This window comes from Trichomycterus rosablanca, chromosome 1 (genome assembly GCF_030014385.1).
Source record: "Trichomycterus rosablanca isolate fTriRos1 chromosome 1, fTriRos1.hap1, whole genome shotgun sequence".
Taxonomy (NCBI): Eukaryota; Metazoa; Chordata; class Actinopteri; order Siluriformes; family Trichomycteridae; genus Trichomycterus; species Trichomycterus rosablanca.
This window is the reverse complement of record NC_085988.1, coordinates 25,909,992-25,935,818: the sequence shown is the minus strand read 5'-3', so window position 1 is coordinate 25,935,818 and position 25,827 is coordinate 25,909,992. Positions and strand designations below refer to the sequence as shown.

At 40.9% G+C, this 25,827-nt stretch overlaps 1 protein-coding gene across 1 annotated transcript in view; it reads right to left on the bottom strand.

The window, feature by feature from the left end:
• Positions 1-25,827, bottom strand: part of LOC134319954 (polycomb group RING finger protein 3) — a 91,919-nt gene that overhangs the window by 54,468 nt on the left and 11,624 nt on the right. Inside the window, exon 2 of the mRNA XM_063001237.1 lies at positions 508-587. Coding sequence (XP_062857307.1) covers positions 508-555 — 48 coding nt within the window. The 5' untranslated portion in view covers positions 556-587. The remainder of the gene's footprint in view (positions 1-507; positions 588-25,827) is intronic.

Genomic DNA, 25,827 nt, shown 5'->3' with positions numbered 1-25,827 from the left:
GACTAGTGTGTGGCATTAAAAGTTTCATAAGACATGACTTAGTGCAGTGGTTCTCAACCCCTCCGTGTTCAAAAAATTGAACATGGGTTATGATATTATTCTAACACTTTCAGCATGGACAACAAAACGTATTGTGATCTGCATCAACAACTCAATCGGAATCTTTCTTAGTTGCCGTCCATTGAACTTTGCACTTTTGTGGTGGCCAAATCAAATGTGTCCATTCTCAAAGACCCAACGTAGGCTATAGACACTGTAATATAGATCTTTATCACAATACAACTCCCATATACCAAGAGCCTATTGATTTCCCATTCATCACGCGTGATTCTTTTGTAATCTTCTCAACACAATGCAATGGGGGACCCCCCCCTCTGAGCTCACTGAGGGGGGTCCCAGCCTCAGCCCCCCGGTTGCAAACCACTGACTTAGTGGACCTAGGTGAGGTTTTCACTCTGTATGTGCTTTAATGCTTATTTGTGTAGTGCATGCACAATTTGAACTCACCCCTAATGCTGCCATGTATTTACCGCTGAGGGACAGCCAGGCAGGCATTAACTGTGCATTCTGGATCACTGCTTACAAACCTAGTGAGGAAACACACAACACAGTATGAAGCCAGTATGAAGTATGTGCTTATAGCATTTATATAAGATCATGCACTTACTGAAAAACACTAAAAACAAAGATTGTTCATAGACTAATGTGGTATTTATACTCTGCACACACACGACCACACACACAATCAACACAGTTTGTTTGCTGGATTCTGACAACTTAAATACATACAACTACTGTATTGTATTACTGTGACTGTATTACTTGCATCTTTGCAGAAGCTTTTGCATTTTTGCACCTTACTCCTTTATATATCTGCTGCTATAAAAACCCTACGCTGCTCTACGCTGGATGTTCTATGTTGCACCCTGGTCCTGCAGGAATATTGTTTCGTTTCAATATGTACTTGTATATAGCTGAAATGACAATAAAGCCTCTCTTGAACTCTTGAACTGTCTTGCACTGTCACACACTGTCACTGCAAACACACCTGAGCACCCAGCACTTAAGTGTCCATGCAGATAGATGGGTGGGTGGGTGGGCAGATGGATGGATGGATGGATGGGTGGATGAATGGATGGATGGATGGGTGGATAGATGGGTGGATGAATGGATGGAATGGATGGATGGATGGATGGATGAATGGGTGGATGGGTGGATGGATGGATGGATGGATGGCTGGATGGATGGGTGGATGGGTGGATGAATGGATGGAATGGATGGATGGATGGATGGATGGAATGGATGGATGGATGGGTGGATGGATGGATGGGTGGATGGGTGGATGGATGGATGGATGGGTGGATAGATGGGTGGATGAATGAATGGAATGGATGGAATGGATGGATGGATGGGTCGATGGGTGGATGGGTGGATGGATGGGTGGATGGATGGATGGGTGGATGAATGGATGGATGGGTGGATGGATGGATGGGTGGATGGGTGGATGGATGGAATGGATGGGTGAATGAATGGATGGATGGATGGGTGGATGGATGGGTGGATGGATGGATGGATGGGTGGATGGGTGGATGGGTGGATGGATGGATGGATGGATGGATGGATGGATGGGTGGATGGATGGGTGGATGAATGGAATGGATGGATGGATGGATGGATGGAATGGATGAATGGATGGACTGGATGGAATGGATGGATGGATGAATGAATGAATGGATGGAATGGATGGATGGGTGGATGGGTGGATGGATGGATGGGTGGGTGGGTGGATGAATGGATGGAATGGATGGAATGGATGAATGGATGGATGGAATGGATGGGTGGATGGGTGGATGAATGAATGGATGGATGGGTGGATGGATGGAATGGATGGGTGGATGAATGGATGGAATGGATGGAATGGAGGAATGGATGAATGGATGAATGGATGGATGGAATGGATGGGTGGATGGGTGGATGAATGAATGGATGGATGGGTGGATGGATGGAATGGATGGGTGGATGAATGGATGGAATGGATGGGTGGATGCAATGGATGGGTGGATGGATGGATGGATGTATGGGTGGATGAATGGATGGAATGGATGGAATGGATGAATGGATGGATGGATGTATGGGTGGATGAATGGATGGAATGGATGGAATGGATGAATGAATGGGTGGATGGATGGATGGATGTATGGGTGGATGAATGGATGGAATGGATGGAATGGATGGGTGGATGGATGGATGGATGTATGGGTGGATGAATGGATGGAATGGATGAATGGATGGATGGAATGGATGGGTGGATGGGTGGATGAATGAATGGATGGATGGGTGGATGGATGGAATGGATGGAATGGATGGGTGGATGGATGGGTGGATGAATGAACGGATGGATGGGTGGATGGGTGGATGAATGGATGGAATGGATGGGTGGGTGGATGGATGGGAGGGTGGATGGATGGGAGGGTGGATGGATGGATGGATGGATGGATGGGAGGGTGGATGGATGGATGGATGGATGGATAATTTGTATATATAGAACATTTATTAATAATGTTGTGTACTATTCCACAGTGACGTATGTGGTGGCTTCACAGTTAACCAGCCACTAATGATATCCAATAATAGTAAGGAACTTGTATAATTTGCATCCCGTGTGTATACTATAACATCAATAAATAAAAACAATAGTTTTAAGCAAAAGATTTATTTAATGTTGCTTAACAGTAACCTACAAGCAATCTAAATACCATACAGTATTCATAAGGATGACAAAGTTAACCAAGTACTCAACATGGCATATACAAATGACCAAAAAATAGAACTCCAGGCCTTTTGACCCCTCTAGAGGTCAGCCACCGAACTGTATGACAACATGTAATTGCATTACTAAAGATCACCCAACAGCTGAGCTTGCTGAGTCCAAGCAAAGCAAATAAAGCAGCCACGATTAGCATTTCCTTCTGCTCACTGACCAGTGAAATGACCTCCCAAGGTCACAGAGATAAGCACAGGGTGAGTATGGACACTAAACTGATGTAGGACTTATAGCATAAATGAGTAAAAATATCAAAAACAGGGACAAATGATAAACCACTTAAACCAGCTTTTCAGCCACGGTGGAACAAAAGCAGTTCCCTAATCACATTAACAGGTACATTTAAACCAGGAACAAAATGATCAACGTTATCAACTGCTATCAACTGCTAACAACTGGTATCTAAACAGAGCCGAGACTGCTAGTGCAAGTATTACACATTAACGTCAGGGAGAGGAAACTAGTGTTGTGCCAAATAGTGCCCACGTTAGACAGAACAAGTGGCAATTATGTTGCAAAACATGAGAACTTGTAGAATCTGCTCTAAGAACGTATTATTCTGTTTAATAACTTGTAGGCATGTCTGACACTTGCTAAAGCTATTAGTGTTCTGTGTTTGGATTAATGTCAGACAGTGTGTCTGGTCCAGAACTGCATTTTTGTGCATAATCCACATTTAATGTTTCTTTTTCTCTACAACATGTCAAATTCAGCAAAGAAAAAAAGGTACTCGTGCATTAAAATGTGAAGTTTGTTCCCGGTAGAAAACGTGTAAAGAATTTAACCAGGCGTGTCCAAACTTTCACATAGCTCTATATAACCAGTCAGAGACACCGAAGTTGTGTATACTAACAGGTCCACCACAGATTAACAAATTACATTTATGCATGAGCGCATGCTAGAGAACTGCCTCGGGTCGCAAAGAACCACCTTACATAAACGCTGGACGTGATGCTCCTCTCTGCAGTGGGCACGCATGGGCACGCTTGCTTACCCAGCGCTTAGCACCTTGCAGACAGACTAACACACTGGCACTCACAAAGAAACCGCTGTTGTGCAGCGGCTCTGTTGGACGGCAGATGCTAACACACAAGAGCACTCTCTGTGCTGCTGATGAATGAAAGTTCTGAGTATAAACGGACTGAACAAGGAAACTAATCTCATGTAAACACAAAGATAAAATAAACAAAGCAGACGGAACTAAATACGCTGTTATATTTCATAGAAACATCCTTATGCAGAACAAACACAGCGACTCCAAACAAAAGGGATGATTTAAAACTAGGAAAGCATAATTGTAATAGTCCATGACCCTGCACAAAGCTTTAACTATTAGCACAAACTGTGGCTGTTAAAGTCAAACACAAAACACAAAGAAACATGAGTCACTGACATCGTAGTGTCTGTTTTACATTTACATTATCAGCAATTGGCAGACACTTTTATCCAAAGCAACTTATTATTATCATTAAATACAATTTTAAGCAATTGAGGTTAGGGCCTTGCTCAGGGGCCTAACAGTGGCAGTAATGGTGTTTCAACTGGCAACCTTCGAATGACTAGTCAAGTACATCAACCGCTGAGCAACCACTGACCTGTTTTAAGTACACTCCAGCCTCACTTAACCCTGCATGCCTTAAAGTAGCGTGAACATCTCACTATCCCACCAAGCCTATTTATTAATGCCTAATACATTTAATAATCCCTAAAGTTTTCCTACTGCAATTGCTTTGCTGAATGTACTATATCTGTACTGGCCGAGGAGAGCTTCAAACGAGTTTATGTTATGTTCATCTTACTGTTCTACATTAAAGCCTGTTTGCTACAGTACGCCAATTTTCAGTAATAAAGCATGTGTGAATTGTTGATATAAAACTCTGTACTCTATTATTTTGATGGGACGCATATATATATATATATATATATATATATATATATATATATTTCCCCTCTTTTTTCCCCAACTGTTATCCCTCAGTCTAGTCATGTCCAATTACCCTGATTGTGTTCTCTATACTGATTCGACCTAGGGCTGTCGCGGTGACAGAATTTCCCCTTGCGGTATTCAGACTGTCTCAATATCGCGGTATGCGGTTATATCGCCATTTTTTTGTTGTTTTTGAAAATTACTTAATTGATCTGAATTTTAGAGCTATATAAACAAGCTTTATTGTTAGGCTATGATTCGATATATTATTGCTTTATAATGACAAAGATGAGACAGCTTTAAGACCAATGAAATGCGTGTTTAGGCTATTGTTAAATACAGAACAGAGCAGGGATGCGCGTCTTTTCTCTATTAAAAAAAGGTTTAAATAAGCTTCTAGCCTAGGTTAGATATACACTGTGAAACAAAAAAAAAGTGTTTAGGCTAAATATTTTAAATGCACATCTAATCAAAATATGGTAAAAAAATAGAATAAAGAATAAAGTCTGTAAGAGTTTAAACCTGCGTTATCATGCGCGCTAGACGAACCAACATGTTCATCTGATGTGTTTTAGAGAGGATCTGAGTGGGGTATAGCGATGTTCCCCTCGGTACTAAAACCCTCTCTGATGGTGCTCGTTGCATTAATACACTGTAGATGTACTGAACCTGCATGCGACTTTAGAGATCAGAGAAAGTCTAGCCTGGTTATCGCGCCACTATTAACCATCTATTTAGTAGGTATAATTAACATAACAATATATACTACGTTTCAAGTTATTATTTGTTTCAATACATTTTTATTCAACGAAAAAATGCATTTAAATCATTCCAGCAAGCCAGCAAGAGAGAATCTGCAGGCTGCAATGCCATATTAACCGTCATTAAGTGTTTTAGTTCACCAAGGCTGTTTGAATATAGTCTAAATTACAAGTATTTATTGAGTGTGAACTCAATTTAATCATTAATAAACTTGCCTATAATTCCTGTTGCGATTGTTTACATTTTAAAACACAAAGCCTGACACTCAGCAGCAACGCATGAGAACAGGTTGCGGGAAAATGACGCTCCTAGCTCATTTTCATTATGAATTTATTTAACATTTATTACGCACGAATGTAAGCGTATAAAACAAGATGGACCTGCAACAATAAAAAAAAGGAGAAGAAAGAAAGAAAAAACGTGAATATCGCGGTGTTGCGGTTGTCCAGCATGCCCTGCGGTTGGCTGGTCTATACCGCGATATTTCAAAATTGCGGTTAGCGCGACAGCCCTAATTCGACCCTTCACCGCTGACTGAGGACGCCTCTCAACTGACCTGTGCCCCCTCTGGTACGCACAGTCAGTACAGACTGCATTTTTCACCTGCACGAGTCGAGTTCATACACTTGACGGGCACTGTGTACAGAGGGCCACACCCCCATCAGCATTATTCCTCAGCCCTGTGCAGGCGCCATCAGTCAGCCAGCAGGGGCCGCAGTCGCACCAGTTATGAGGACCTATGATCCGACTCTCTTACCCTCTAACCCTGAGCAACAGCCAATCGTTGTTCATGCAGCTGCCCAGCCTAGTCGGAAAGGCTGTATTCAAATCCCCAATTCTTGTGAGCTGGTGGGCAGTGGTAGCTCAGTGGTTGAGGTACTGGACTAGTAATCAGAAGGTTGCCAGTTCAAGCCCCACCACCACCAAGTTGCCACTGTTGGGCCCCTGAGCAAGGCCCTTAACCTAACCAAAAATTTTGTTCAGTTACAATTGTAAGTCGCTTTGGATAAAAGCGTCCGCTAAATGCCGAAAATGTAAATGTGAGCTAGCGTACTTTACCAATGCACCACCTAAGCGGCCGTGAAATTCAAAATTTACGGTTTGTGTCTAGAGATTTAACATTTTTTATTCGTGTAGCATATGAAATGAGGCGATTTGCAGTATGCAATATGAGGCGGTCCTAGCATACGGTAATTAAGTTAGTGTAACAGACTTCTGTGGTGTAGTGTGTTGAAATTGTTTGATGTACGTGCAATGCATTTTGTCCCTTTGAGGATTCTTTAATCAATGGAAAAGCGTGCTTCTCTACACACATGATCATCTCTATGTAGTCTGTGCTGTGCGTCAAAAGAACAAGCCAGTAAAGTATTATGCTCCCGATAATTTGTCTATAAACAATGTAATTTAATAACTGCGTAAAATGTGGCACTTAAAAATCTGTGAAATCTGTGATTTAAAAAAAAACAAGGTCTGTAAAATGAAGCACATTTTCCCATGAATTTATTAGGCCTCTAGCTGTTGGTTAACTGTCCACTAATGATATTCAATAATAACAAGAAAATAACTATACACTATTACATTATTAGCCAAGCAATACAGCTGGTGAGCTTTAGTATGTAGTACTAGGTAAAGTGTTACATCGATTACATCATTTTTAACAATTGTTTACATGCACGTAAATATAATCATAAGAGTCTCATTAACCCTAATTTGACAAATCAAAGTAAACCAGCTCCAATTTTGTCTAATAATCAGTTCATTCTGTGCATGGTTACAGTTTTTATTATTAATTATTATAATTATGAAACTATTGAACAAGACTAGTTTAGGTGACCATTTTAAGCCAAGTGAATTAGTTTAAGCAAAAAGATACGGCAATAAGATCGGAATCTAACCTGCACTAAAGTTACTTCAAAAAGCTCAAAAGGTTCAAAGATTCCTGTCAAATCTACTTAATGAACAGCCAAACAAGCTCCCTATTAGGAATGCACATGTTGCCCATTTCCTTTAACTGATAATCAACAAGCTTATAGTGTTCATTCAAAATATAACACACATTACAAAGTTTCATACTGTCACACATGGCTTCTCGATTAAAAACAGCGGAACACAGTGAACATGGCAGTAATGTAGATCAGTAAGAACAAACACTGTGAGCAGAACCAGTTCAGCATCATTAATTTACATTTTACACTAGCAAACAGTTTATTACAAGCGCTAACTAAACATGCTCATCTTCTGACTCTGTGCAGACTGCAGCTGTGCTCTCAGTTGGAATTAAGCACCAGCTGTTGGAAATGGATTAAAATGAGGATTAAACTGACAGTATTAATTGAGCTATTATTTTTTGTCAGTTATCGATTAATCATTGACATCCCTACTTCGTATTGATAAGACTACCAAAAACAGGCCACAAAACCATTTACATTAGGCTGGATTTAAACTCATTTTTATACTAGGCACAGCATTAATACAAATTTAGGAGGTAAATGATAATGTTACTGCATATTGTTATCATATGGGTTAGTTAATAAACTAGTACTGCATATGATTTAGCTCTAATTCAGGTAGACAAAAAGACTGGACTATTTCACATTTAATTTAAGTAACCAGTCAGTTTCCAGTAAAGTATAAAATAAATAATGTGTTTATCAATAATGTTTATCAGCACAACTCACTACTTGTTTGGTAACACAGCTAATTAATAGATTGTTGAAGTAATTAGAATGGATTTTTTAAAAAAGTAATAGTACTATTGTTGCTGTTGAAAGATTCCTAAGTGATTCATGCTTATCTGATTTCAGTTATTAAAAGGTAATAAATTATTTACTAAATAACAGCTGAATATAATGCAAGTTAATGCAAGACACTAAAAAACTAGCTGTTAGTTAGTACAGAGGTTTTGACCACGTTCCTAAAAACTTTACCACAGATTGTCCCACTACCTGTCTGAGAAATCTCCAAGTTATCCAATCTGTCTGCATTAGTGCTGGGCAGTATGACAGTACATTCAGTGTACCATCTTTGATTCCTCATACTGTATGGATTTTTTAAAATACTGCCATACGGTTACATGCCCTCCTCTTCTCGCCCCTGCTTTCTGCACAGGTGTCTCTTCTGCCAATCGGGGTCCTTACACAGCGTATGAAAATACACCCACCCACACATAGTCCGGCCCCCACCCTGCAGATACGGTGGCCAATTAGTACCTGCCAATTGTGCCCGCTAGATGGCGCCCAGCCGACCGGAGGCAACATCGAGTTTCGAACCGAGGAGTTCAGAAATTCGGTGCTGGGTGCCTATACTGTAGCATAGTTAATACAACAGCTGTAGGCTTCAGTAGGCAGAAAATCATATAATATTCTTCTATAGACAGTTGAGAAAGAAGCTTTGAGAGCAATAATTAAAATAGTGGATTTCGCCGCTCAGGTGGCGCAGCGGTAAAAAGAAACGCGCTGCAACCAGGGCTGGATTCTGAGAAGCGTCGTATCGAATCCAGCCTTGCTTTACCGGTTCGAAGCTGAGTGGCTATATGAGCAACGATTGGCCGGTTGCTCATATGGGGGGTGGGACAAAGAACCGGATGTGGGTCTCTCTCTGTCAGAATGCGATTGCGTTCTCTGCCGGCTGATTGGAGGCGCTTACACAGAGATGGGAGAGGGTGCCCTTAGGGTGTGTCTCCGTGTGTCACCTCCGTCAGGGCAGGGTTCGGCATGGACAGAGAGGAAGCACGATGCTAACTGAACAATTGGATGCGCTAAAAGGGGAGAAAAAGGGGTAAAAAAAAAAAAAAAAAAAGTGGATTTCAGGTATGTCTTACAGGACGAAAATACTTCAGGTCAGTCGCTAAACCAACGTTATAAGTGAACTTGAAGCTGAGCTATATACAGTTGTCCACTTTTCTACAACAGACCTGTGGTCAAGTTGTACAGTGGAGTTTGCAAACGTCATTTTATTTGTATTATACAATACTCAAATATTAAATAAACAATAAAAATTATATTTATTGCAACAGTTTCACGCGTACTGATTCCATCATATATTGTGTCATTTTGTGGGGCCTAGCAAAGCTTATAGTACTCAAAACCTTCCTTACATGTGGTCAATTTAAAACTTTTTAGAATAAGCCACAGGCATATAAAAAGTCCCAGTAATACAAAAAAAAATAAAAAATGTTGGTCATACTGCCCAGCCCTAGTCTGCATGTAAATGTTTGTGATAATCAGTATATGGAATGTTGTGCATAATAATTTAATCATTATTGTTGGTAAACACCATACACTATTGGATTCTGTGTATTCTGTGTTTGCTGTTGTCTATTAAACTGTCTTTTGGGGTTTTACTAACACATATAGCATAATTATTATTCATATGAGATACAATATGCATGACCTTAACCATCATATCATAACATTACATCTACTTTATTGAATGCATTTTATAAAGAACAAACATAAATAAATGTGAACATTACAGGTATTAATCCTTACTAAAGTACACAAACTATATAAAATACAACAATAATGCTCTATGAAAACTTTTAAATAATCCACTTTAGAACAAAATATGTGGTTACAAATAAAACAAAAACAAACAGTGTATAGTTTTAAAGCTTTGACTGACAATAATATATAGGCCTGTCTTTAATTGCGGTCACCTCAACTACTATAGAATTAAATGTGCTTGCAATCAATTGAAAATAGGTGATTGTGCAATAATTCTAACAGGCCTATAAAAAACCTCAGTGTCCACAACAGAGCACAACTGTGAAAGTATCTATGAAATCAATTACATAAAGGCAAATCACAATGGATGGAGGATGTAAGATTTTATCATCACTCAGCCTTTTTTACCCCACATAGTCTTTTCTTAACCTGCAATCCACAGCTTTATGGCTCGGAGGGTTTGACAAATTAGTAGCTCTAAGATATCATATAACCAAAAGAGCATGAAGGTGAAATAGTGATGTGAGAGTCGAGCTACAAGTGAAGACTCGCCCTGCTGGTGATTATATCAGCAAAGCACAAGACGTTAATACTGTCACTGCTAACAACGGAAGCCATTTATTCACTTATAGTGGTGTGAATGTGCAATCAGGACATGATTGGTTTAGGATTTTACCCATGGCATTGCTTCTGGCCAGAATTTTAACTCTTGTAGTTTATCTTCTATGTTAGACGTACAACCTCTCCAGTGCTGATGTTTTAGCACTACATTAAGAGACCAATCTAAACCGCATAGAAGATCATCAGCTGGAAAAGAAACTCTAATTCTTTTTTTCAGTCTAACCCAGGGTTGCTTCCAATACGTTGGTTTTAACACCTACACCTTCCCTCTTCCCAAACAAGGTGAGCTGCAGACTATCATCTGCCCCCTCTGACAAGGGTGTATTCACCGGTGGCTTCTTTTATCATGCCAGAGGTGGAGTTGTTTTGCATAGGAGAGACATGCTAAGCCCTTCAACGAGTCATCCACTCCCATGCAGATACACTATATTGCCAAAAGTATTCTCTCGTCTGCCTTCACACGCATATGAACTTGAGTGACGTCCCATTCTTAATCCATAGGGTTTAATATGATGTCGGACCACCCTTCGCAGCTACAGGGGTTGGACAATGAAACTGAAACACCTGGTTTTAGACCACAATAATTTATTAGTATGGTGTAGGGCCTCCTTTTGCGGCCAATACAGCGTCAATTCGTCTTGGAAATGACATATACAAGTCCTGCACAGTGGTCAGAGGGATTTTAAGCCATTCTTCTTGCAGGATAGTGGCCAGGTCACTACGTGATGCTGGTGTAGGAAAACGTTTCCTGACTCGCTTCTCCAAAACACCCCAAAGTGGCTCAATAATATTTAGATCTGGTGACTGTGCAGGCCATGGGAGATGTTCAACTTCACTTACATGTTCATCAAACCAATCTTTCACCAGTCTTGCTGTGTGTATTGGTGCATTGTCATCCTGATACACGGCACCGCCTTCAGGATACAATGTTTGAACCATTGGATGCACATGGTCCTCCAGAATGGTTCGGTAGTCCTTGGCAGTGACGCGCCCATCTAGCACAAGTATTGGGCCAAGGGAATGCCATGATATGGCAGCCCAAACCATCACTGATCCACCCCCATGCTTCACTCTGGGCATGCAACAGTCTGGGTGGTACGCTTCTTTGGGGCTTCTCCACACCGTAACTCTCCTGGATGTGGGGAAAACAGTAAAGGTGGACTCATCAGAGAACAATACATGTTTCACATTGTCCACAGCCCAAGATTTGCGCTCCTTGCACCATTGAAACCGACGTTTGGCATTGGCACGAGTGACCAAAGGTTTGGCTATAGCAGCCCGGCCGTGTATATTGACCCTGTGGAGCTCCCGACGGACAGTTCTGGTGGAAACAGGAGAGTTGAGGTGCACATTTAATTCTGCCGTGATTTGGGCAGCCATGGTTTTATGTTTTTTGGATACAATCCGGGTTAGCACCCGAACATCCCTTTCAGACAGCTTCCTCTTGCGTCCACAGTTAATCCTGTTGGATGTGGTTTGTCCTTCTTGGTGGTATGCTGACATTACCCTGGATACCGTGGCTCTTGATACATCACAAAGACTTGCTGTCTTGGTCACAGATGCGCCAGCAAGACGTGCACCAACAATTTGTCCTCTTTTGAACTCTGGTATGTCACCCATAATGTTGTGTGCATTGCAATATTTTGAGCAAAACTGTGCTCTTACCCTGCTAATTGAACCTTCACACTCTGCTCTTACTGGTGCAATGTGCAATTAATGAAGATTGGCCACCAGACTGGTCCAATTTAGCCATGAAACCTCCCACACTAAAATGACAGGTGTTTCAGTTTCATTGTCCAACCCCTGTATAACAGATTCAACTCTTCTGGGAAGGCTTTCCACAGGGTTTAGGAGTGTGTTTATGGGAATTTTTGACCATTCTTCCAGAATCGCATTTGTGAGGACAGACACTGATGTTGGACGAGAAGGCCTGGCTCACAGTCTCCGCTCTAATTCATCCCAAAGGTGTTCTGTCGGGTTGAGGTCAGAACTCTGTGCAGGCCAGTCAAGTTCTTCCACACCAAACTCACTCATCCATGTCTTTATGGACCTTGCTTTGTGCACTGATGCGCAGTCATGTTGGAACAGGAAGGGGCCATCCCCAAACTGTTCCCACAAAGTTGGGGGCATGAAATTGTCCAAAATCTCTTGGTATGCTGAAGCATTAAGAGTACCTTTCACTGGAACTAGAGGGCCGAGCCCAACTCCTGAAAAACAACCCCACACCATAATCCCCCCTCCACCAAACTTTACACTTGCAGTCAGACAAGTACCGTTCTCCTGGCAACCGCCAAACCCAGACTCGTCCATCGGATTGCCAGACAGAGAAGCGTGATTCATCACTACAGAGAACATGTCTCCACTGCTCTAGAGTCCAGTGGCGCCGTGCTTTACACCACTGCATCCGATGCTTTGCATTGCGCTTGGTGATGTAAGGCTTGGATGCAGCTGCTCGGTCATGGAAACCCATTCCATGAAGCTCTACACACTGTTCTTGAGCTAATCTGAAGGCCACATGAAGTTTGGAGGTCTGTAGCGATTGACTCTGCAGAAAGTTGGCGACCTCTGTGCACTATGTGCCTCAGCATCCGCCGACCCCGCTCTGTCATTTTACGTAACCTACCACTTCTTGGCTGAGTTGCTGTCGTTCCCAATCGCTTCCACTTTGATATAATACCACTTACAGTCGACTGTGGAATATTTAGTAGCGAGGAAATTTCACGACTGGACTTGTTGCACAGGTGGCATCCTATCACAGTACCACGCTGGAATTCACTGAGCTCCTGAGAGCGACCCATTCTTTCACAAACGTTTGTAGAAGCAGTCTGCATGCCTAGGCGCTTGGTTTTATACACCTGTGGCCATGGAAGTGATGGAAGGAACACCTGAAGTCAATTATTTGGATGGGTGAGTGAATACTTTTGGCAATATAGTGTACCTTACAGAGGAAATGAAGAAACCTATCAAACCCTCTCCTGTAAACGTGGCCAAATGTGCCAGGGAATGCTCAGGCAGGTTGATAGCACAGCTGAAATTTAAACTTGAGAGCTCAAGTTCTCAGTGGTAACCTAGAAGTTTTGTAACTTTTTGGACATCCTTCATTTTCTATTCTACTTTACTTTTGCAATACACCACCAACCTTGACACACCAATCTGGCTTACACACACACACAGATTCATTTATAATCCATTAAAGAGAACACTTTGACCATGTTATAAATGTTACAATGAATAATGAATGTTATGCATGCCATTTATGTTTTTGTTAGACCATTTACATTTTTCAAAAATATGCTACTCAGCAAAACATTGTAAAAATGCTGACATAAGCACACAGGTCCCAACAGGTGACAGTCAATACTTAAGTATTTAATAAGTAAAAAAGGGCAAAAAAGACAAGCCTGCATACTGCCTGTGTATTTAATATACTTGAAGTACCTGAAGAGCAAATATTCCTCTAAAACCAGGTTCAATATGAACCTCCAGGCAAACTGAAAAGTAGTACTGAGAGCTGCACATTGTGGCCCGTAATAGCCTATTACAACCTTTCACGAAGGTTCATTGTTAGGAGAAATACTGCCAGTCAAATATGCACAGCCCAGACTTTAAAGCCCCGTGAAAGAAAAAAGTACACCTTGTCTGCTATTATTAATGGTATAAAGTCTTCAGACAGCATTCAGAGGAACACTGTCACCGAGGGCAGACAATTTCAGATAAAACACCCACACGTTGTTCTTAGCTCAAGTGTGTTTAGACTCCAGAGATATCCCACAGCAGAAATAGTCAATTCTAACATGCTGATAAGCAGGATTTCCCACAACTGAACTCTGAACCCAAACTGGCAAGCATGTGGATCACAGATTTTTATGCAAACTGAAGCCCCTAGGCAGTGTGACTGCTCACTTATCTTACACTGTCAGGGTTGCAAGTTTTTAGTTTACACCAGGTCATTAGATTAGTTGTTGCTAGTCTGATTACAGTGAGTGTGGGTATTTTGTGCATGCTCAAATTCTAACCATGTTCCATTTTGTTATTTAATATCCTTTAAATGCATGTATTCCTTTCAGATTTACACATAATATATTTCTACCTTGTTTCTATAAATATGAAAAAAAACAGGTATTTTAAAAGCAAAAGCATTTATGTTTTTAAAAGCATACAACCCACTAAATTAACATTCACACCGAACTGGCATAACATTATGATCACTGACGGGTGAAGTGAATAACACTGATTATCTCATCATCACGGCACCTGTTAGTGGGGGGGGGAATTTGAGGATAAAATGTTCAGTTGCTGCCTAAAAGTTGATGTGTGAGAAGCAGGAAAAATGGGCAAGCGTAAGGATTTGAGGGAGTTTGACAAGGGCCACATTGTGATGGCTAGACGACTGGGTCAGAGCATCTCCAAAACTGCAGCTCTTGTGGGGTGTTCCCGGTCTGCAGTGGTCAGTATCTATCAAAAGTGGTCCAAGGAAGGAACAGTGGTAAACCGGCGACAGGGTCATGGGCGGCCATTGATGTATGTGGTGAGTGAAGGCTGGCCCGTGTGGTCCGATCCAACAGACGAGCTACTGTAGCTCAAACTGCTGAATAAGTTAATGCTGGTTCTGATAGAAAGGTGTCAGAATACACAGTGCATTGCAGTTACAGGGCTGTTTTGGCAGCAAAAGGGGGACCAACACAATATTAGGAAGGTGGTCATAATGTTATGCCTAATCGGTGTATGTTTAATAATTGTTGTATTAAAAATTATTGCATTTGGAGCAAATCACACCTGATTTTATTACAAAACTTGAACAACACTTAAACAGAAAACCCACAGAGCCAAGGGCAAACACTATAAAAATCCATGTCCATCCATTTGACACACTAAGTGGAGGAGTCAAAAATTCCAGATGCACCATGCAAAAATTCACACCATGCTTGTATGTATCCAATAGTGAGAAAGTCTAGAAAAAAACCAGAAGTCACTCATATAAAGTTGTAAGATGACCACAAAGCAGGATTAACAGTTACACAGAACAATACGCATTGACTCGCAAACTAATTTTTCTTTCTACTGCAAACCCCTCTGCTAAAAAAATTTATAAATAACCACAGAAATTACACACAACTATTTGGATAAATTTGTCACAACAATGATCAAATGATAAACAAAGAGGCAAACTATTAGACAGTGTTTAGCAAGTTGTGTTTAGAGAGATACACTGCCTGACCAAAAAAAAGGTCACCACCTGAATTTAACTAAGCAAATAGGTAAGAGCCTCCCATTGGATAATTACTGCATGGGTGATTATGTTTCAGCTGGCAACAAGTTATTTAACCCTAACTGATGCAGTGAGTAGCTTCTCATTAGTTAAACAACCATGTCGAAAGACACATCCTGTGGTCGTGGAAAAGATGTTAATCTGTTTCAGAAGGGTCAAATTATTGGCAGGCATCAAGCAGAGAAAACATCTAAGGAGATTGCTGAAACTACTAAAATCGGGTTAAGAACTGTCCAACGCATTATTAAAAAGTGGAAGGACAGTGGGGAAACATCATCTTCGAGGAAGGAATGTGGTCGGAAAAAAAATCTTGAATGATCGTGATCGGTGATCACTTAAATGTTTGGTGAAATCAAATGGTAGAAAAAATACAGTAGAACTCAGGGAGATGTTTAATAGTGAAAGTAAGAGCATTTCCACACGCACAATGCGAAGGGAACTCAAGGGATTGGGACTAAACAGCTGTGTAGCCTTCAGAAAACCACTTGTCAGTGAGGCTAACCGGCAAAAACGGCTTCAATTTGCTAGGGAGCATAAAGATTGGACTCTGGAGCAATGGAAGAAGGTCATGTGGTCTGATGAATCCAGATTTACCCTGTTCCAGAGTGATGGGCGCATCAGAGTAAGAAGAGAGGCGGCTGAAGTGATGCACCCATCATGCCTCGTGCCTACCGTACAAGCCTGTGGGGGCAGTGCTATGATCTGGGGTTGCTGCAGTTGGTCAGGTCTAGGTTCAGCAACGTTATGTGCCCAAAGAATGAGGTCAGCTGACTACCTGAATATACTGAACTACCAGGTTATTCCATCAATTGATTTTTTCTTCCCTGATGGCACGGGCATATTCCAAGTAGGGCTGGGCGATTTTGCACAACAAAAAAAAAAAAAAAAAAAAAATCTCGATTATTTTAATATTATTACTGATTGTCGATTACGATTTCGAAATCGACAATTTCGATTTTGAAAAAAGACTCAAATTTCTTCTTTTTTTGCATTTTAATTTAAAAGACTGCAGAAGTGCAAAATAGTAACAGCACCACCGATAAGGAACTCAAACTTTATAACGATATAACAATAATTAAAACAAAATAGAAACCTTAATTAGCTATATCCTTTATAAGAAAAGCTCAAACAACCCTTACTTTAAATATTGTGCAGCAGAACCTCCTTACATTAGGAAAAGTGCAAAACTACAAAAAGTTCTTTACAGGTTTCTTAAAAGGAACACGAGTCTGTGAAGTGAAGTGAGTCTGTATCAGTATCTAGGCTGGGGGGGGGGGGGGGGGGGGGGGGGGGGGGGGGATATCAAGTAAGCACTATGCTCAGCTTTGATTTTGTCCTCTTGTGACTCTGGGGGGTGGATGGAGGTCTTAAGATCTGCTTCTAACAATATACTACAATTCCCATGCTCCCACTGGCTGTCACGTGACTAGCACATGTCCCCGGTCAGTCAATACTGATCGCGCTCATCGGCTCCGGAGTTGTGATTCAGTTCAGCTGTGTTTGATTCAGTGAATCTTATTTGAACTCTGTTTGTGTGTCTGGTTTTCCCGATCGTGTTTGTGCTCCTTATTTCTGAATCTAACCGTTACCGTGTATGACACTACTTGTCTTCCGTTTACTGTTTTAGTTTTTGCTGATTTTGTACACTGTTTTTGCCTTTTTGATATTAAACTTTCCATGATATATATTCCACGAGCATCTGGTCAGTTTCTGCTTCATGACATGTTAGTATTTTAATTAAAATATAAAGTATGTAAACAATCGTGATTGTCACATTTCTAACATCGGGTGAAAACATTCATGCGAATTAACCGAATCATTCGTGAAAATCGCCCAGCCCTAATTCCAAGATGACAGTGCCAGGATTCATCGGGCTCATCATTTTCACACATGGATTGGCCACCACAGAGTCCAGACTTGAACCCCATTGAGAATCTTTGGGATGTGCTGGAGAAGACTTTGCGCAAGTGGTCCAAATCTCCCATCATCAATACAAGATCTTGGGAAAAAATTTATGCAACTCTGAACAGAAATAAATGTTGTGACATTGCAGAAGCTTGTGGAAACGATGCCAAAGCGAATGTGTGCCGTAATCAAAGCTAAAGGCGGTCCAACCAAATATTAGTGTGTGACATTTTTTTTGGCCAGGCAGTGTATATGATACACACTAAATGTAAAGTATGAAAGTGGGAGCATCATAAAATGATATATCTGCCTCTCTACAAACAGTACCGTGGCACCCTAGAAGAGAAATCTCATCAACAAAAAAAATGGAATGTGAATGATTTAACATCACAACCTTAAACATTAAACCAAAATATAACCCTTTCTCAAAAAAAAGATGAAGATAGCTGTTGCTTGGCCAAGATATTCTTCCGAGTTTAAATTTGCAAGTCCATCATTGGGGCCTACATGACATTATAGAATCTAAGATCATTTATCAAGGGAAATGGACTAACACTAAACCTTCTTATCTTTTACCCCAGACTCAAAGCTATGATGTCCAACAGCAGATTTGCAATGCTTTCAATTTGTGGTGTCTAAATACCAGCTCTCCAATTAGTTTAGTCTTGTGTATGCTTTGTGACAACAAGACTCTTGCCTTTCATGTATTTTGGTGCAAAAAGAACTACCATGACCTGTACAGAGCCCTAATCTCAACCCCACTGAACATCTTTGAGATAAACTAGAAAATCAATTTCAAGCCAAGCCTCATTATCTAACATCAATGCTTGAAATGCTCAGAAAAGCTTTCACAGACACACTCCAAAGTCTAGTGGAAAACCTTCTCAGAAGAGTGAAGGCTGATTTTTTGTTTTCTGTAAGAAAAGGTCTTAAGCAGTAAGGTGCAATGTGAAAATGTTTTTGGTATCAACAGATTTACAGTCCATGTTATAGACATAACCAGCTACTGTACATTTATCTTGATTGATCCAAAGTCCTAATATTATCGCAAAAGTTATATTGGTGGAATTATGAGCAACCATGCTGGCAGAACACCATACACCTAACTCGGGTGTTATGAAAAAATTAGATTTTATGCTTAATGTAACCTGGACAATAGTATTACAGTGTATCACAAAAGTGAGTACACCCCTCACATTTCTGCAGATATTTAAGTATATCTTTTCATGGGACAACACTGACAAAATGACACTTTGACACAATGAAAAGTAGTCTGTGTGCAGCTTATATAACAGTGTAAATTTATTCTTCCCTCAAAATAACTCAATATACAGCCATTAATGTCTAAACCACCGGCAACAAAAGTGAGTACACCCCTAAGAGACTACACCCCTAAATGTCCAAATTGAGCACTGCTTGTCATTTTCCCTCCAAAATGTCATGTGACTCGTTAGTGTTACTAGGTCTCAGGTGTGCATAGGGAGCAGGTGTGTTCAATTTAGTAGTACAGCTCTCACACTCTCTCATACTGGTCACTGAAAGTTCCAACATGGCACCTCATGGCAAAGAACTCTCTGAGGATCTTAAAAGACGAATTGTTGCGCTACATGAAGATGGCCAAGGCTACAAGAAGATTGCCAACACCCTGAAACTGAGCTGCAGCACAGTGGCCAAGATCATCCAGCGTTTTAAAAGAGCAGGATCCACTCAGAACAGACCTCGCGTTGGTCGTCCAAAGAAGCTGAGTGCACGTGCTCAGCGTCACATCCAACTGCTGTCTTTGAAAGATAGGCGCAGGAGTGCTGTCAGCATTGCTGCAAAGATTGAAAAGGTGGGGGGTCAGTCTGTCAGTGCTCAGACCATACGCCGCACACTACATCAAATTGATCTACATGGCTGTCACCCCAGAAGGAAGCCTCTTCTGAAGTCTCTACACAAGAAAGCCCGCAAACAGTTTGCTGAAGACATGTCAACAAAGTACATGGATTACTGGAACCATGTCCTATGGTCTGATGAGACCAAGATTAATTTGTTTGGTTCAGATGGTCTCAAGCATGTGTGGCGGCAATCAGTTGAGGAGTACAAAGATAAGTGTGTCATGCCTACAGTCAAGCATGGTGGTGGGAATGCCATGGTCTGGGGCTGCATGAGTGCAGCAGGTGTTGGGGAGTTACATTTCATTGAGGGACACATGAACTCCAATATGTACTGTGAATACTGAAGCAGAGCATGATCCCCTCCCTCCGGAAACTGGGTCGCAGGGCAGTGTTCCAGCATGATAATGACCCCAAACACACCTCTAAGACGACCACTGCTTTATTGAAGAGGCTGAGGGTAAAGGTGATGGACTGGCCAAGCATGTCTCCAGACCTAAACCCAATAGAACATCTTTGGGGCATCCTCAAGCGGAAGGTGGAGGAGCGCAAAGTCTCGAATATCCGCCAGCTCTGTGATGTCATCATGGAGGAGTGGAAAAGCATTCCAGTGGCAACCTGTGAAGCTCTGGTAAACTCCATGCCCAGGAGAGTTAAGGCAGTTCTGGGAAATAATGGTGGCCACACAAAATATTGACACTTCAGGAACTTTCACTAAGGGGTGTACTCACTTTTGTTGCTGGTGGTTTAGACATTAATGGCTGTATATTGAGTTATTTTGAGGGAAGAATAAATTTACACTGTTATATAAGCTGCACACAGACTACTTTTCATTGTGTCAAAGTGTCATTTTGTCAGTGTTGTCCCATGAAAAGATATACTTAAATATCTGCAGAAATGTGAGGGGTGTACTCACTTTTGTGATACACTGTATGTTGCTTGTACATTAAATCATTATAGTTGTTAAATCTTATGTTGGTGCTTGAGGTAAGGCTGGGAGTCTAAACTACACAGATGAGCAACATGTCTTTCATTAAGCTGTCGTAAAGCTATTGTAAGCAGATAAGAAACAATAGTTAGCACAGAATGGAGGTTCCAAAGTGCAACACCCAATATATGGTTAGAGCAGTATAAAGAGAGGGCCATAGTATCTGTTTCTTGTTCTTCAGCTATTCCACTGCAGTAAGAAATCACGATCATGCCAATTAATTCTTCTAATCCAGTCAACTGTAATCTTTGTTTTCATTTTATTATTATTTTACCTTATTTTTTCCACGACACAGGGTTGAAGAGACCATACCAGGTCAGAAATGTCAAGTTCTGACCTTACAATAAGTGTAAACTCAGACATGCAAGTAACAGTAATAACCATCTATTTTTATTTGGAACTGGTACAATTCTACTACAACCTTTTTTTCTTTCAGACCTCCGAAAGCTCATGATCTTAGAGCAGATGAAGCACAGACACAATAAATATATTAAAGCAGTCTGTACCAGCACAGTCTGCAGTTCAACCTAAAGGGTTGATGTAACAGCAAAATAGAAACTGTAACATTCAGGCCTTGCAGGTGTTTTCTGAACAATTAAATATTATTTCCAAATGCTAAATTATTACATGGAGCCTGTAAAACAGTTGTGGCATTTGTAACTTTTAATTTTGATGAACTATACATGCTCAGTATTAAGCAGCAGGGTCTGGGAATTATCAGGCAGCTTATGACTGAATTTTTAAAACAATTCTTTAAATGTCTTTTTATTATGTAAACAATAGTTGCTTTTCATTTCAATCATTGGTTTTCTTAATGATTAAATTACTGAATAATGGAATATGAAGAAAATAATACATTTATTTCAGAGATGAAGAAACCGCTTCATTCCTTATTGCTAGTCTACATGGAACCATTTCAATCAAGAGGAACACTTGAAACAGTTTTTCATGCCACCTTTAACAGCAACGAGTGATTCTGAATAATGTACAACAGCCATCTTCTATTATAAACTGGCTTTCTGATGAAAGAAGCGGTCGTACTTTAAATTAAAACCACTGACTATCATCCTTTTATGGTTTGTGTTACACAATACCACACACAATGCTAAGCAACAGACCGCTAAACCTAGAACTTCAGCTCAAAATGAAACTCTATATTGAGTAATAAAATTAAGTTTTTACTGTAGCAGCTATTTATATCTGTGCACTAGAAGATGTGTGATATGTGAATTTAGATACAGCTCCTGAGGGGTCTGTAACATTGCATATTTAACTTTAAATCAGTTTATTACAATCTAAGCTTTCACGTTGACTCCTTTAAGACAAAAAAAACCTCAATCTTTTTTTGGTTAATTGTTTTTGCTGTGGTTTAGCAACAACACTTAGCTAAAAAAAACTGATCTGATTGTGTGGCAAAAAGCTCAGTTATAGAAACTGATAAATTGCATAATACATGATCTCTTATCAAGTTGTGTAATATGCACTACACGATGATAAAATGACAATGACAGTGTGCATTTACAGGCAGGAGTTACAGTGTATCACAAAAGTGAGTACACCCCTCACATTTCTGCAGATATTTAAGTATATCTTTTCATGGGACAACACTGACAAAATGACACTTTGACACAATGAAAAGTAGTCTGTGTGCAGCTTATATAACAGTGTAAATTTATTCTTCCCTCAAAATAACTCAATATACAGCCATTAATGTCTAAACCACCGGCAACAAAAGTGAGTACACCCCTAAGAGACTACACCCCTAAATGTCCAAATTGAGCACTGCTTGTCATTTTCCTTCCAAAATGTCATGTGACTCGTTAGTGTTACTAGGTCTCAGGTGTGCATAGGGAGCAGGTGTGTTCAATTTAGTAGTACAGCTCTCACACTCTCTCATACTGGTCACTGAAAGTTCCAACGTGGCACCTCATGGCAAAGAACTCTCTGAGGATCTTAAAAGACGAATTGTTGCGCTACATGAAGATGGCCAAGGCTACAAGAAGATTGCCAACACCCTGAAACTGAGCTGCAGCACAGTGGCCAAGATCATCCAGCGTTTTAAAAGAGCAGGGTCCACTCAGAACAGACCTCGCGTTGGTCGTCCAAAGAAGCTGAGTGCACGTGCTCAGCGTCACATCCAACTGCTGTCTTTGAAAGATAGGTGCAGGAGTGCTGTCAGCATTGCTGCAGAGATTGAAAAGGTGGGGGGTCAGCCTGTCAGTGCTCAGACCATACGCCGCACACTACATCAAATTGGTCTGCATGGCTGTCACCCCAGAAGGAAGCCTCTTCTGAAGTCTCTACACAAGAAAGCCCGCAAACAGTTTGCTGAAGACATGTCAACAAAGGACATGGATTACTGGAACCATGTCCTATGGTCTGATGAGACCAAGATTAATTTGTTTGGTTCAGATGGTCTCAAGCATGTGTGGCGGCAATCAGGTGAGGAGTACAAAGATAAGTGTGTCATGCCTACAGTCAAGCATGGTGGTGGGAATGCCATGGTCTGGGGCTGCATGAGTGCAGCAGGTGTTGGGGAGTTACATTTCATTGAGGGACACATGAACTCCAATATGTACTGTGAAATACTGAAGCAGAGCATGATCCCCTCCCTCCGGAAACTGGGTCGCAGGGCAGTGTTCCAGCATGATAATGACCCCAAACACACCTCTAAGACGACCACTGCTTTATTGAAGAGGCTGAGGGTAAAGGTGATGGACTGGCCAAGCATGTCTCCAGACCTAAACCCAATAGAACATCTTTGGGGCATCCTCAAGCGGAAGGTGGAGGAGCGCAAAGTCTCGAATATCCGCCAGCTCCGTGATGTCGTCATGGAGGAGTGGAAAAGCATTCCAGTGGCAACCTGTGAAGCTCTGGTAAACTCCATGCCCAGGAGAGTTAAGGAAGTTCTGGGAAATAATGGTGGCCACACAAAATATTGACACTTCAGGAACTTTCACTAAGGGGTGTACTCACTTTTGTTGCCGGTGGTTTAGACATTAATGGCTGTATATTGAGTTATTTTGAGGGAAGAATAAATTTACACTGTTATATAAGCTGCACACAGACTACTTTTCATTGTGTCAAAGTGTCATTTTGTCAGTGTTGTCCCATGAAAAGATATACTTAAATATCTGCAGAAATGTGAGGGGTGTACTCACTTTTGTGATACACTGTATGTAACATGTACGAGGCTCTAAGTATTGCATTTCTAAAAGTGCCGATAATTACAGTTATGAGTTGTCATTTTACTTATTTCTTTATTTATTTGGATTTTAACGTCATGTTTTACACACCTTGGTTACATTCATGACATTACAGGTAATTACTGGTTACACAAGATTCATCAGTTCAAACATAGTCATGGGCAATTTAGTATCTCCAATTTACCTCACTTAATTGTCTTTGGACTGTGGGAGGAAACTGGAGCTCCCGGAGGAAATCCACGCAGACACAGGGAGAACATGCAAACTCCACACAGAAAGGACCCGGACTGCTCCACCACCTGGCAATCAAACCTAGGACCTTCTCGCTGTGAGGCGACAGTGCTGCCCACCGAGCCACTGTGCTGCCTTTATGAGATGTCATAATGATATTGTTTGTTTATTAGGATTTTAACGTCATGTTTTACACTTTGGTTACATTCATGACAGGAACGGTAGTTACTCATTACACAAGATTGATCAAACACTTGGACAATTTTGTATCTTTAATTCACCTAACATGCATGTTTTTGGACTTCCACACAGAAAGGACCTGGTCGGCTGCACCTGGGAACAGAACCCAGGACCTTCTTGCTGTGAGGCGACAGTGCTACCCACCGAGCCACTGTGCTGCCTTTAGGAGTTGTTATAATGATATTGCTTTGAAACCACCAGACATCTAATGTCATTGGTTTTTGGTTCTACAATAGCAGCTTGTTCACTGTGGAACCAACTAATTTGGTTAGTCAATAACGAGCTCATATTGTGGAACAGTTCCAAATGAAGCAGTAGCACCAATGGAACGCTTAATTACAGTGGCTACCAGGTTCTTTTCAATGTAGTCATCCTTCTTTTTACACCAAACCCACAAAAAAAAGTTCAATTTTGGTTTAACCTAACAATGAAATTTGGTCCCAGTCAAAGTTCCATAGGCATTTAGCAATGTTTATAATTGGATGGCAGGTAAGGCTTTTGCCTGGCAAGCATTTTAAATAAGGGCAGAGTTAGCTCAGTGGTAAAGATACTAAACTAGTAATCACAAGTCTGCTAGGTCAACCAGTTTAAATTGTAGAACAGTTCCAAATGAAGCAGCAGCACCAATGGCAGAGTCAGTAAAAATGGAATAGCGACGAGTCACTAATTGAGATCACCACGCGAGGCATGACCTTGCAACACAGCCGATCACTTGATCTACTGTGTGACAGCTCAGTGCGTGTTCATGTCAGAAACTAACCGAAACAAAAGCCTGAACGCAACTTCACATCTGACACATTGACTCGAACAAATAGCTTCATTCAAAACATGCACTGAAAACAAATGCCTTTCTTACACCCACACCAGCCATGGGGAAGAGGAAGTGAGACAGTTCTACATACACACGGTGATGGCACATGCTGTCACTTAAAGTCTTCAGAACATTATGAAAGGTGATTACTGAAATATGAAACTTGGCGGGTCTAATTAGAATCATGTGGAAAAAAGGAATATTGAGCTGGGTTGTCATTAATACTGTCTGGTCTTATACCACCGCAGACTCATTCATCCGCATTACATCTACAGTATCCGCCACAATTATTGGCAGCCATGGTAAAGATGAATAAACATGGTAAAGTTACCTTTTAGTGAAATAGCTTAATTCAACACTGAAAAAATGACGAAGTGAATTTAATCCCAAAAATGACTTGGCAAAGAAACAATTTTTTTTTTTAAATAGCAGTGTGTCCCATCATTTACTGGCACTCCTGCATCTAATCTTTGTACAACCTCCCTTTGCCAATAGAACAGCACTTAAGTCTTCTATTACATCTTACAAAATTGGAGAACACAAAGCAGGAAATTATGTAACCTCTTTTTTTTATATATATTTTGTTTATGCATTTTCTTTTAGCGCGTCCAATTGCCCGATTGCATCATGCTTCCTCTCCACCAATGCCGATCCCCGCTCTGATTGAGGAGAACGAAGCTAACCCACGCCCCTCCGACACGTGGGCAGCATGCCGTATGCATCTT